General features: G+C 35.1%; 2 protein-coding genes across 2 annotated transcripts; both read right to left on the reverse strand.

Moving 5' to 3' along the window:
- Positions 1-8,036: 8,036 nt before the first annotated feature.
- LOC140433490 (uncharacterized) lies at positions 8,037-11,696 on the reverse strand. Its single transcript, XM_072521482.1, has one exon. It carries the CDS (start codon positions 11,694-11,696, stop codon positions 8,037-8,039), a length of 3,660 nt encoding a protein of 1,219 aa, XP_072377583.1.
- A 665-nt stretch (positions 11,697-12,361) lies between these two features.
- LOC140433501 (hatching enzyme-like) lies at positions 12,362-13,492 on the reverse strand. Its single transcript, XM_072521492.1, has one exon. It carries the CDS (start codon positions 13,490-13,492, stop codon positions 12,362-12,364), a length of 1,131 nt encoding a protein of 376 aa, XP_072377593.1.
- Positions 13,493-14,735: the final 1,243 nt, after the last annotated feature.

Here is a 14,735-nt window from a genome sequence, read left to right on the forward strand (position 1 = left end):
TTTTCCCCAGATTCTGGGGAAAAACCGCTCGCTACCCTATGGTGAATATGGCAAATTTCCCCAGACCCCTGACACAGATTTCCCCAGATTCGACCTAACCTAACGTAACCTAACCAAACCGAACCTAACCTAACCTAACCTAATTCTTCTTCTTTTACGAATTCTTCTTCTTTTACGTATGACCTAACCTAACGTAGCCTAACCAAACCTAACGTAACCTAACCAAACCTTAACGCGAAGATAGCTTCAATTCTTCTTCTTTTACGCAACATCAATTCTTTTTCTTTTACGTTTGACCTAACCTAACTTAACCTAACCAAACCTAAACGTGAAGATAGCGTCAATTCTTCTTCTTCTACGCAACATCAATTCTTCTTCTTTTACGCAACGTGAAGATAGCGTCTATTCTTAACCTACGAAGCGCGTACTGTGTGTGTGTGTGTGTGTGTGTGTGTGTGTGTGTGTGTGTGTGTGTGTGTGTGTGTGTGTGTGTGTGTGTGTGTGTCTGCTACCCTCTGCTACGCTCCGTTACGGTATATGTGTCTTTGCTGCCCTCTGCTCCTAATCACCCTCGTTTTTCTTTCACCTTCATAGAGACCAAGAAACGAATACACAAAGTATAAATACGCCTTTATATTAAGACAGAGACCAAGAAACGAATACAGAAAGTATAAAAATAAAAAAATACAAGTTTTACATACAACACTGAAACCTTTATATAAAAAAAAAAGACATGTACAAGTATTGTTTATTTACATTACATTAGTACCAAAAAGCACGTCTTTATAATCTTCCTCCAACTTTAGTAAGCGATTAGGATATGCCAACCAAAATCGTCCCTTTTTCACAAAACCTAGTAGTTCACGTAGCGTCTTATCCAGGTAACCATTATTCAAATATCGGTTAAGTTTGCGTCGGAAATCAGTATTTTTAATTATTTGATGTAATTTAATTTGAACGTCGTCTGTTAATGCCTCAATTTGCGTTTTCATGCGTAAAAGTCGTTCTTCTCTAAGTATTCGTTTTGCTTCCAATCTCCTTTGATTTTCATTCTCTCTCGGTTTGACCGTTGCTCAGCTTCTTCTTTTGATTCTTCGTAATAGTGAAGTGTGTCACATGATATGGACACAGTTCTAGTTTCGTTCCAATTGTTCATTTGGAATAGTCGTTTACACCCGCAAGGTTTTTCAGATTCACATATTGTATCATAAGACATTATGTCACATAACCAGAGGAATCTAAACGACGCGTGAACGGTAGGAATATCTGAAACAGAATAAAGTGCTGAATTAGGGTATAAGGTACACGTTCATCCATAAGAATCAATGTAAAAAAGTGTGGGATTTAGCGCATTTAGTAAAATTGAGTACATTAGCTGTAAACAACCAAAGTTATATCCTCGGTCGGACGGAAGATTAAATGGTATAACATTATGCTCAAAAGGCCTCTGAAATGTGCAGATTTGTGCTTGTTCTTCCATAAGAATCAATGTAAAAGTGGTGCATTTATCGCTTTTAGTCAACTTGATTACATTAGTTGTAAACAGACAAAAAATCTTGATTACCCCCACCACTTTCATCATTAAAACACTCTGAGTAATACCAGCAAGCGGTCATTCATCGAATGACAGTCAAAGCAGACACATCGCAGTATGGCCAATCTTATGAAACAGTACATTCAGTTAAACTTAATTAAAACATGTATTGAGCAAGAATTTATTCGGGCCAACTACGCAGGCGCGTGTTTACCGACCAGTTTAATATTGCATGAAGTCGCAAAACAATATGGAATAACAACAAAGGTCGTAGTAGGTACAAAGTTTTACTCAAATGGAGTTAGAATCACACCACATTTCTGGAATGAGCATAATGAAATAATATACGATCCAACAGACGCAATTACAAAACATCATCTACCTCATCAAATAGAATTTACTATGATAAAAGGAATGTTCATGCGTAAAAATGATGAAGACAGAAAAATGGTTGATATATATCACGATTTTAAGAAAAACAGATCGACGGCTGCATATTTTGAGGAGGCTCCGGAATCTCTACTAGAGTTACGTAAAAACATTTTTATTGCTGTAGCACAGATACTAGGAAATAAATAAATAAAAGTAATGTTCTAAAGTAATTGTTTTTTTTAAACCCATTGTTGAAATGACCTACCTACGAAGAAAATGTTCTATGAAACCTCTAAAAAATATATAAAATAGTACTTACGTTTTTAATTTTTGTAGCCCAAACACAAACAAACACCTTATCGCCAAGGTTCTTGTAGCACAAACACCCACTGTTACTTTTCGTACATGTTGACTGGCACAAACACTCACTGTTACTTTTCGTAAACGTTGACGGGCACAAACAACCGTTGTTACTTTCGCAATGTTGACTGCAGACTGGTAGTACAAAACGTATTCGTTCATTAAATAGACAGGCTGTTATGACGTAACTCACGCTTAAACCATGTTGCGCAATATTTCGTAAGACTATTCATTTATGCATCACATGCCGGGCTTAATTATTAACTAGACCGGAATGTGCACCTGTTTCCGGCATTCGTGTGAATATATTTTATCTCACATTAACTAGAATTCCAAAGTGCACGTGTTTCCGGCTATATATCGTGGGAGATGTGTTAAAAGGAAATGTCCAACCGGTGATTCATCGTTGAATGCATACACATTTGGTATATTCGCGTCTATATGACTAAGCCAATTTAAGATGAACATAATCTAGTACCATATAACAATATAAAGTAGAAAATAGTAAAATATATTGTAATATTTTTATTCTTTGTTTAAAGTACAAAGTACAGTAACTAGATGTCCCTAGTACCTTACTGACTAAAACGTTGTTGAAAACAAATAGATACTAGTAACCGGGTATATACATGCTACTTAATATTTTAAAATTATTCGCAGCCACGATGTTGAAGGGAATAGACGTATTAGTTTTTATGCTAACGTTCGCAAGCGTGTTTTGCAATGATTTCTCGGAAAAAGACGCTATTGCCTATCTAAATCAATATGAACAGATCGATAATAGTACAGATTTCTCTACTTTGATAATTAACTTTCAAGAAAAGTATAATTTACCAGTGGATGGTTTGCTTAATAATGCAACAATCAAATTGATGCGTCGTCCGCGTTGTCAACACAGTGATAACGAATTTATAGTGGCTTCTCCATGGCACAAACAACACCTGCGATGGTATTTTCCTCAAAGAACGCCCAAGGCCCAAAAAGACGCTGAAATGGCATTTCAGACGTGGCAAAATGTTTCAACCTTAACATTCACAATGTTTACAAATCCTACGCTAGAGCCACCAGATATAACCATAACTATGATTAGGGGAACTCATAATTTTAGAGCAAATTGTATGGGAGATTACGAATGTCCTATTAGATTTGTTGGAGGTGCTGCTTTAGGACATTCATACTTTCCTCATCCCGCAGACACCTGTACAGAGATACATTTAGATATAACGAAGCCCTGGCATTTTGGAAACGACTCTATACCTGAAGGCCGTATAAGTTTTCTTATGGTACTGGTTCATGAAATTGAACCAGACCAGCACGCTGGCCTGGCGTACGCCTAACAGAATCCGCACCCCTTTATAGGTGCCTAGGGGCACCATATCCGCAGGTGTTGCGGCGTTCGGGGCAGCCTCGCCCCGCAGTACTATCATTGGTAGGGTCTGAAACAAAACAAAAAAAAAACCGATTAAAAAACAAGATTAAAATACATGTATCTAAAATTTTGTAGCGAGCAGATTTAAAAAAAAAACAGCGACACCTAAGAAGAGCAGACCTATTAGGCATAACAGTATACGTTTCAAGTAATTACTTATATCAACATATAAAAATAAAACAGTAGAAATTAACAAAAATTCAAAAAAAAACATCGTTATGCAGAAGAAGAGCAGACCTAGGCATAGCAGTATACGTTTCAAGTAATAACCTATATCAACATATAAAAATAAAACAGTAGAAATTAACTAAAATTCAACGTTATGCAGAAGAAGAGCAGACCTATACGTTTCAAGTAATTACCTATATCAACATATAAAAATAAAACAGTAGAAATTAACAAAAATTCAACGTTATGCAGAAGAAGAGCAGACCTATACGTTTCAAGTAATTACCTATATCAACATATAAAAATAAAACAGTAGAAATTAACAAAAATTCAACGTTATGTAGAAGAAGAGCAGACCTATACGTTTCAAGTAATTACCTATATCAACATATAAAAAATAAAACAGTAGAAATTAACAAAAATTCAACGTTATGCAGAAGAAGAGCAGACCTAGGCATAGCAGTATACGTTTCAAGTAATTACCTATATCAACATATAAAAATAAAACAGTAGAAATTAAAAAAATTTACCTATATCAACATATAAAAATAAAACAGTAGAAATTAACTAAAATTCAACGTTATGCAGAAGAAGAGCAGACCTATACGTTTCAAGTAATTAACTATATCAACATATAAAAATTTTACAAAAACTTACTCGCTGGTGCGGGGTGAGGTGCGCCCTTATCCTGTTTCTGATTGCCGGTTCTGGAAAAAGATAGGTATTTAAGACACTTGACTAATAAGTTTGTAGAGTAAACTTACCCATTATTAGTTGGTTAGAAATTGTCGCATAAAATACAGCATCCCGTCTTTTTATGCATTTTGAATAATTAGTCAGAGAATACCAAAAAAACATGCAGTCTTAGATATTTGACCGCAAGTATGTTTAAATATATCATGAGAAAATCGAAAGTCACATATGATCCAGATGCATTTAAGGTCTGCGAATCATATGTTTGATGATATTAGTTTATTCAGCGGTTCTAATTGCTTGTTAGACAGGATGCAGTTGCAATAAACTATACATTTCATAGATAAAATTCTTAGATAAAAAATGTGTCATGCAAATTAAGAGCATGAATATTCCTGGATTCGCAAACAAAGAAGGCTAATTCTATTACTACACTGAGAAAAGTATTTAAACAATTTTATATTCGATAAGTAGGTTCTGTATTTCTTTATCTGTTCAGTAATGCTATTATGTTTTAACAAATAACGGCATAAGAATACATAAGAAATATATATTATTATAAGATATAATAAGCAGCGTGTATTAAAAACATAGTATTTAAGTATTTTAAACATTGTGAGTAAGATAATCATTAAACCATAAGATGTTTCACAATTGTAAGCCACTTATGTGCAAATGCGACCCCAAGTGCTCAGTCAATATTGAGGTGACATTTTTTTGCCAAATATGTAAAACATCATTTACGAAGAATATTACAGACGATGTATTTAGACCAACGCTTCACCCCCGTTGTGGTTATCACGCCATGCCTACAACGTATAAATTTACGTGTGGAGGAACGGTGCATACTGTTGGTATAGCTACTCAGTTTTTCCTAGCCAGTGATACCGAAGATGATTCTGTAGGAAGTACTGACGAACTTAGTGACTGAGTAAGTAGTTTATGTGAAACGAAGAAACAGAAATACTTGTAATATATATATAAATGTTAGCCTAAGATACCTAGAAATCTCTCCAAAACCTTTAAACATTTCCTTACTTTTCCTATTCAACCTCTCCCACTAACCCGACAGACACAAGCTGTGGGTTCTCGTCCCGTCTGTTGTTACGGTTGAAAATAATGTCCAAACTCTAAAGTGTGAACATTGTTTTTAACTAACCAAATAGCTTTCCTTTCTTTTATTTGTAAAAACGTCATTTATATAAACAAAAAATCAAAGAACAATTATTCGTATATGGCTATGTAGTCAAACTATTATTTGTATATGGCTATGTAGTCAACAAAAAAAAAAGATCAAAATATGCTTTGATTAAATACATTATCAAAACATTGATAAAATAAAAATAAAACAAAATACGAGGGTAAAGTGGAAAATTTCGGTAAAAAATATATAACAACAAAAAACGGTAATGAACTTAGCTATGAATTTAAAAACTTTAAACACCGAAAATAAAACACTGGAAAAATTAACATAATTTATTAATAATATACATGTATATTATACATATCGTATTTCACCTTTACAAAGATAACCTATTCTACTTGGAGAGTAGCTTTTCTGTGGATCGTTGTTTATCGCTATCCGATTACCAATAGTATTTTGCTGGCTGTTATTATTATTATTATCTAAAACTCCCTTTTTACCATCTGTTTTCATATGAATCTTCTTCTTCTTCTTCTTGTTCTTAGTCATTTTAAATAGTGGTCTAATAATGTCACGATATTTTTCGGGTGAAGCTTGGTGTCTTAGTTTTCCCAACGTATCTCTGTGTACATCAGTTATTTGCAGTATTCGTTTGTACATTTGATGATCTAGAGGCGTAAAGTTTTTAGGATACTTGTAAAATAATAAATTCTGAAGACCGTCTGTTGCTGGAAACTTTTCTTCATCTACTAATATATTATCCTCTTCAAATATTAAAGTTGTCTCTCCCAGCTTCCATGTTCTATCGCCAACATACTCGGGGCCAAACACATAGTCATATTCTTCAAACATAGTCACGTCTTACTCCACCAGCTGTCAATCACTAAATGATTTTGAAAAAGTGGTGCGTATCTATATAACGTGCTGATCACCACCGATAAAGAGAACTAACACTTTTTAATAAAAGCAAAAACGTCTCTGACACCTAGCTGACGCATACCTGACGCATACCTGACACCTAGCTGACGCATACCTGACACCTATCTGACGCATACCTGACGCATACCTGACGCATACCTGACGCATACCTGACACCTAGCTGACGCATATCTGACACCTAGCTGACGCATACCTGACGCATACCTGACGCATACCTGACACCTATCTGACGCATACCTGACGCATACCTGACACCTATCTGACGCATACCTGACACCTAGCTGACGCATACGCCCTGAGTACCAAGCAAATCAGGTTTTTTAAAGATAATGCATTAAGTTTACGCAGTTATTTCTTAAAATTTTTATATAACACTCTCTAAAGCATATTCTGAGACCGTTATTTTTTTTTTTTTTTTGCTAAACAATATAGAATGTCTTATAAATGAAAAACTTTATATTTTATTATTATATTTATTAATACTAATTACAATTTGGTATTTTATGTGTCCATAAATTTTACAATTTTTATATATGTATTGTATTAATACCTTAAAAGATTACAATAATTTTTATTTTATGTACATAATTTTTAACTTTATACAATATTAATAATTTTTGTTATATTTTCTTTCTTGATACTTGGGTTTGGAACCATTATCTCATATAATCATCATCGTTGATACTGCAGAAAGTTACCATACCCGGGGAAGATCATTGTTTTTCGGATTAGGTATTTTCAAGATTTGTACATCAAATTTTGTATTTCTCAGGTGGACAGCAGCGTTAGATGTCGATATATTGCTAATTTGTTCTAATAACTTTGACATATTGGCACTTGAACTTGTTTCTGGCGATATCGGGTGTTTAACGTCATCATCATCATCATAGGAAGATCAGTGGTTTTTCGGATTAGGTATTTTCAAGATTTGTACATCAAATTTTGTATTTCTCAGGTGGACAGCAGCGTTAGATGTCGATATATTGCTAATTTGTTCTAATAACTTTGACATATTGGCACTTGAACTTGTTTCTGTCGATATCGGGTGTCTAAAGTCATCATTTAAGGCAACAATTCTGATTTTGTCACCTGTTGTGTAGCCAGCTTGCTTTTTTATATTCTCAAGAGCGGTCTCTAAATGGTTTTTTAGATAGTCTTTGTCTTGTTCTAAACCTTCACCTATTTTAAAGTTGTCACAATTAACTTGAAAAGTGCATAGATAAGCGTTGAATTTTTTTATTTCTCGCTGATTTATAATATTTATTGACCATTGATCAGACATTGTTAATTTATACAAAATCAAAATTTATCGAAAACACGAGCGAGACAAAACACGTCTTTCCTGTAACAGCGTCTAATAAAGAATGAGGTACAATGTCTAATGCGTAATATTATTATTATAATTTTTGAAAGCCAAGAGGTGTTGTGTCAATTAATGAGTCATCACTTTGTATTATTTTTCGTTTCTTGTAGGCCATCTTGAAAGTCTTTGATACCCTTTTTCTCGTAACAATATCTTTGGTCTCTGTATCCCTACCGATCTGGTCATACGTGAGCTTAATTTCTTTGGTTGGATCGTGTATGATGTCATTCATGGCGGAGGCATTGAGTACTAGGCTGTTTTCGTAGTTTAAAGTGAAACCTTTGATTTTAGTCACCTCTTTGCCCTTGGCTGTTTTGTAAAAATAACTTTTAGGACCTGTACTGAGCCATTCAACTATGTAGTCATCTCCAGGCAACTCATCACTCCAATCGCCCAACATTTCACCTGTTTCGACAGTGTTTAGGCCATCATCAATGTAAACAATGGAGTCTGTGTCGAAGTAGGCAACTGCTTCTCCTAGCCTATCAATCATCTCGTACAGTCTTAGACGAGCGTTACTGGTCGTAAATAATGCCACAAAAATATTCGTAGATGTTGGGTCTTCCACAAACACGTCTTTATAATCGTAAGAGACTTGTGCTATATTATCATTAATAAATGTGACGTTTGTTAAATTTATTTTATCGTTCATCAGAACTTCGTACCATCTTTTAATGTCCACAACATACTCTGTCTGTTTCATATTCATTCTTTGGCCAAATTTACCCCATAGACTATTTAGGCATATTTTAGCGACTGCTCGTTTACCGGGATTTGGGGCTATTTTAGATAAATCGAGCTCTATGTCCATCTGCTCTTTTACAGCCCGAGCGTACTCTTCATTTGTGGCATACGTATGTGGACTAGTTTCTAATTTGATCTTCATAAAATCTTTGACATATCCCTTGAACAAATCTGTCGATGTTTGCTCAAAATGCCACACCTCGTGAATTTTTATTATTTTATACCCTTTTTCTAAGGCCTTATTAATTTCTAGAGTTGTCCATGTACCCCTCAGCATTCTTTCCGAGTCATCATGATCACAATTTTCGCAATCTTCCAAGACGCATTGATTACACAGTGGAAACATTAATTTGTCAGTTTTGACAGGTAATACAGGATGGTATAAATCAGTAGGTGGTAGTATTTGACAATGTACTAGACCAAACCAATTAGGATCGTATACTTCAGGTGCATGTATTTTTGTAGGGTGGCCAACTGGATATTGATCGTAATATTGTACGGTTGGATACAGTGATACAATATCTATGTATCTGAGCTTTTTCCCAGTCACGTTTAGTTTTATGGCGTTTGTTCTACCGCCAAAGAATGCTTCACGAGGCTTTAAGGGTTCAATAAGTTGAGGATCTGCGGCGTTTTTACATTCTTTGGATTTTAACCACTCACATTCCCACATTTCTACCAAGTTGTACCCTGCTTCTTTTATTTGTTTTGATCGTCTTATTGTTCTCTCGTACAAGTCACTCATTGTCTCATTGTTGACGTGGTTAACTGTGTCGTTCTTAAAGCATTCTGGGTGGCCATGCCAGAAGCAACCGTGGTACTGGTACACAGTATTCGACTCTTCCGAGAAACCATCAACTTTTGCACCGCAAATTGTCACTTCTCCGCCATTAAGAGCATGTTGGACGTTAGAAAATTGATTGAGCCATTTTATTGATGCCCTGCTATATGTCTCCTTTATCTCCTGCTTTACAACGCCAATGGTGTTTGTTCGAAGATATTTAGATCTATATATGGCCATACACACACTGGCAATAGTCAGATATTGAAATGGGTCTATGTTTGCTATTTCTAAAAATTCTTTACGGAATTCCAAACACCCACGTCGTAAAATATCAACATCTGAATCGCAATAGGTATGGAGCTCTTTCTGTAACACAAAGTGGTCATTTTTATGCTCATCGTACCATTTCTTAAAATCAGATCTTTGTTTTGTTTTCATTGTGTTGGGTCCATAATACGCAATATCTGGTAAGCAGCCTTCGTAGTGAGTATTTTCAGGAGTGTTGAAAAAGTGAGGAAAATAGCCTTTCTTTAATTCATGCAGACCAAAAGTTTTAGGAAAACCGGACAGGGGGCCGGCTACAAAATTAGAGCTGTCTATTATTTTCAGTTTAAGAGCCTCGACTTCCAAAAGCATAAGTTTTGACCCGTTGTAGATAGTGTACGGCTTTATCGTGTTTTCCACGCAATATTTTAAAATGAAATATGAATCGTATGATTTACTATTGTGGGCTATCGCTGTATAATTTCTATGTTTCTCGGAAATTAACCATCTACAGAACCCTTCATTGTCTTTAAAAACAAATTTATGTCCGTCGAAATCCTGCGCAATTACAAGATTCGGTACATGAATGCCTGTATCCTGCATTGCCTCGTAATCAAAGAATATATATCTTTCGTTGTAAGAGCATTTCATTATTTTTTCTTCAGAGAGATTGTTACATATACAAGGGTCTTTGCAACTTTGTGACTGTTTGTGATTTTCTTTACAGCCTGAATTTATCACGTTTGATCTGTTATTGCAAGTACAGGCTACAGTACAAACTCCTCCTTTGGCTGGTTTTTTCATCATGTAACACTGATGCGTAGCTATTTCTACAAAGGTATTACAGTTTCTGCACATGGAGTAACCGCATACATGCTCCTTATCTCTCTTGCATAGTTTATTACATTTGTCACATTTAAATACTTCTTTGCAAGCTTCTGTATGGTTTCTTAAACATTCATTGTTGTAGCAATAACGGTTACAGTCCTTGCACAAAACTTTGCTTTTTGTAGTCAAGTCATGCTCGGGATGTTTGCAAATCGTACAAAGTGGTGCTTTCTTGCATTTGTGCTTATTTTTGCCCTGATAAGGGGTGTCGCATTTCTCGCAGTAAAAGTGGGTACCGTATAGACCTTTCAAACTGTTTATAACATCAAAATGATTCCCGTTTTTATACAAATAAATCTTGGCTGTTTTTTCGGGGCCCTCGTATATGATTGTGTTGAAATTTTCTGCACAAATAATCTTTATCTGCACATCCAATAACTCCTCTGCCTTCTTAAAATTATCCAACGTAAAGCCATCGTTATAACAACCGCCCAACAGATTGCAAAGTTTTTCGGCCAAATCAGTCTGCAATTTTCGACCTATACGTATGTTACGAACATCACGGTTGATCAATTTGTGGCCCAAAATCTCGTTTGTGACGTATGTTAAGCCCACTATAACTGCTCGAGCCCCGCATAAAGTGTCGGTATTTTTAATCTGGGTAATGCTTTTCTTGGTGCGACGGTCCTCTGCCAAATTTATAATTTTATGTCGTCCGCTACCCCTAGGTATCTTGAAAATTTGTATATCAAATATAGTATCTTCGACTTGAACGGCCTCGTCAGAAGTTACAATGTTTTCGATATGAGCCAAGATATTATCCGTATTTAAATCTGTTTTAGTACCTGTTGATATGGGATGTTTAAAATTTTCATTACGAACAATTATACGAATTTTATCCCCTTTTTGAAAGCCGGCTCCTTCTTTAGCATCCTGTATACCTTTTTCTAATATCTTTGCTAAATCAATATTTAAATTACCTTTGCACTCTTCATAACGTAATTGAAACGAATTTAAATAAGTGTTAAATTTAGAAATAAAACGTTTACCTGTGGTAATTAAAGACCAGACCATGATGATCGCCTTGAGAACAACAACAACAACAACAACACTGGACACTAACAAATCACAACGTTCACAGTCAAAGTTATAGCGTGACGTACTCGTTGAAGGTTGACAGCAGAATGAACAGGGCTTCTATTAGGGCGTTCTTTTATACCTCTTTGTTGACCTTGAAACGTGCCAAATATTAGTGATTTTGAAAAACTAGGGCGAGTTTGTTTAAAGACACATCACTTAATAATAACATAACATTCAATTATTACATAAAACTGCTATTTGTCCTTATCTGTGTTATAGATTTAAATGAAATTGAAAAAAAAAGTTTGCCGTTTGCATAGCGAACTCCCCTATTTTGTGAGTTAAATGGACTCGTCCAACAGTACCAATACCTTAAATATGTTTGGTTAGGTGTATATCCATCCCGATGACTAACATATCCCTGTATAAACTTATATTTTTTGTTACTTATTATCTAACATTTTAAGTCGTAAATATATTGCAGTTTAGCTAAAAATCTTTTTCTTTACAATTCTAACATAATATTTGGCTTTGAACACATGTTACATAGTAAATAGAATGTTAGCTTCTTTCGGGAATTTGGTAAATAAAAAAACATATATTTTTTACAATTTTTATTATTACTCGTAAATACAAAACACATCTTTTACACTTTTTTTTTAATTATATACAGATACAAGTTTAGATATTAGAGTTTTTAATTGTTGTAAGATATTTTCGTTTGGGCAAGGCACTCCAAATAGATTCCAGTTAAATTGTCCAGCGGCCACAACTTTTCTAGTAAATTCATTAAATTTATAGTAAGTATTTTGACGGAAAAAGTAAATATGGCCATCAATCCATCGAAGTGCAAGAGAAATATCTTCAGGTATTCCCGGAAATATGTCTTTTATCCAGCCTCTTCTTACCTCGCTAGTAAAATCATTAGAAAATTCTATATATGACATATTGTTGTAAAATGTATAGGATTGCCCGGAATTTGATTGAAAAATAGCATTGATGTGGGCCTTCTTGGGTATATTAAGTGTAAAATTATCAATATATTGAATGCTAGGAAAGGATGCTGAGAAATATTTGTTTGGTGGCACAATTGTAACCAAATCACCGGCTGTTGTTTGAAAAATGTGTTGTAAAGTGTATTGACGTAATTCTGCAGGAACATAATCAGCAAGAAGTTCAGGCTGAGATGGAATAATCATTTCGTTCAAGTCTAGTTTCCATATAAATTTATCACGGGCGATATATAAACGGTAATTTGAAAACTCTGGAGCAGTGGCTAAAAACATAAAATCTGGAACAATATCACACAAATTTTTCGGTTGCTTACTAGGCCTTGGTCTTGTCGAACTAGTTGTTGTTGGTCTTGACGTTGTCGAACTAGTTGTTGTTGGTGTATGTACCGTTGTATACCTTGAGCGGGTCGGTTGCTTACGAGTTGTTGAGCTAGTTGTTGTAAACTTTGGGTTTGGAGCATAGGTATTGTTAGGCCCATATAGATATTGTATTGCGGTTATATCATCATTATGTAGACCACTAATCTTATGCTGATACATACTATACATGACAGCACTTTGTGTTCCACTATGACCGATTCCAAGAGCATGCCCAATTTCATGAACCAGTACCATAAGAAAACTTATACGGCCTTCAGGTATAGAGTCGTTTCCAAAATGCCAGGGCTTCGTTATATCTAAATGTATCTCTGTACAGGTGTCTGCGGGATGAGGAAAGTATGAATGTCCTAAAGCAGCACCTCCAACAAATCTAGTAGGACATTCGTAATCTCCCATTCAATTTGCTCTAAAATTATGAGTTCCCCTCATCATAGTTATGGTTATATCTGGTGGCTCTAGCGTAGGATTTGTAACCATTGTGAATGTTAAGGTTGAAACATTTTGCCACGTCTGAAATGCCATTTCTGCGTCTTTTTGGGCCTTGGGCGTTCTTTGAGGAAAATACCATCGCAGGTGTTGTTTGTGCCATGGAGAAGCCACTATAAATTCGTTATCACTGTGTTGACAACGCGGACGACGCATAAATTTGATTGTTGCATTATTAAGCAAACCATCCACTGGTAAATTATACTTTTCTTGAAAGTTAATTATCAAAGTAGAGAAATCTGTACTATTATCGATCTGTTCATATTGATTTAGATAGGCAATAGCGTCTTTTTCCGAGAAATCATTGCAAAACACGCTTGCGAACGTTAGCATAAAAACTAATACGTCTATTCCCTTCAACATCGTGGCTGCGAATAATTTTAAAATATTAAGTAGCATGTATATACCCGGTTACTAGTATCTATTTGTTTTCAACAACGTTTTAGTCAGTAAGGTACTAGGGACATCTAGTTACTGTACTTTGTACTTTAAACAAAGAATAAAAATATTACAATATATTTTACTATTTTCTACTTTATATTGTTATATGGTACTAGATTATGTTCATCTTAAATTGGCTTAGTCATATAGACGCGAATATACCAAATGTGTATGCATTCAACGATGAATCACCGGTTGGACATTTCCTTTTAACACATCTCCCACGATATATAACCGGAAACACGTGCACTTTGGAATTCTAGTTAATGTGAGATAAAATATATTCACACGAATGCCGGAAACAGGTGCACATTCCGGTCTAGTTAATAATTAAGCCCGGCATGTGATGCATAAATGAATAGTCTTACGAAATATTGCGCAACATGGTTTAAGCGTGAGTTACGTCATAACAGCCTGTCTATTTAATGAACGAATACGTTTTGTACTACCAGTCTGCAGTCAACATTGCGAAAGTAACAACGGTTGTTTGTGCCCGTCAACGTTTACGAAAAAATAACAGTGAGTGTTTGTGCCAGTCAACATGTACGAAAAGTAACAGTGGGTGTTTGTGCTACAAGAACCTTGGCGATAAGGTGTTTGTTTGTGTTTGGGCTACAAAAATTAAAAACGTAAGTACTATTTTATATATTTTTTAGAGGTTTCATAGAACATTTTCTTCGTAGGTAGGTCATTTCAACAATGGGTTTAAAAA

This window comes from Diabrotica undecimpunctata, chromosome 1, assembly GCF_040954645.1.
Source record: "Diabrotica undecimpunctata isolate CICGRU chromosome 1, icDiaUnde3, whole genome shotgun sequence".
Lineage (NCBI taxonomy): Eukaryota > Metazoa > Arthropoda > Insecta > Coleoptera > Chrysomelidae > Diabrotica > Diabrotica undecimpunctata.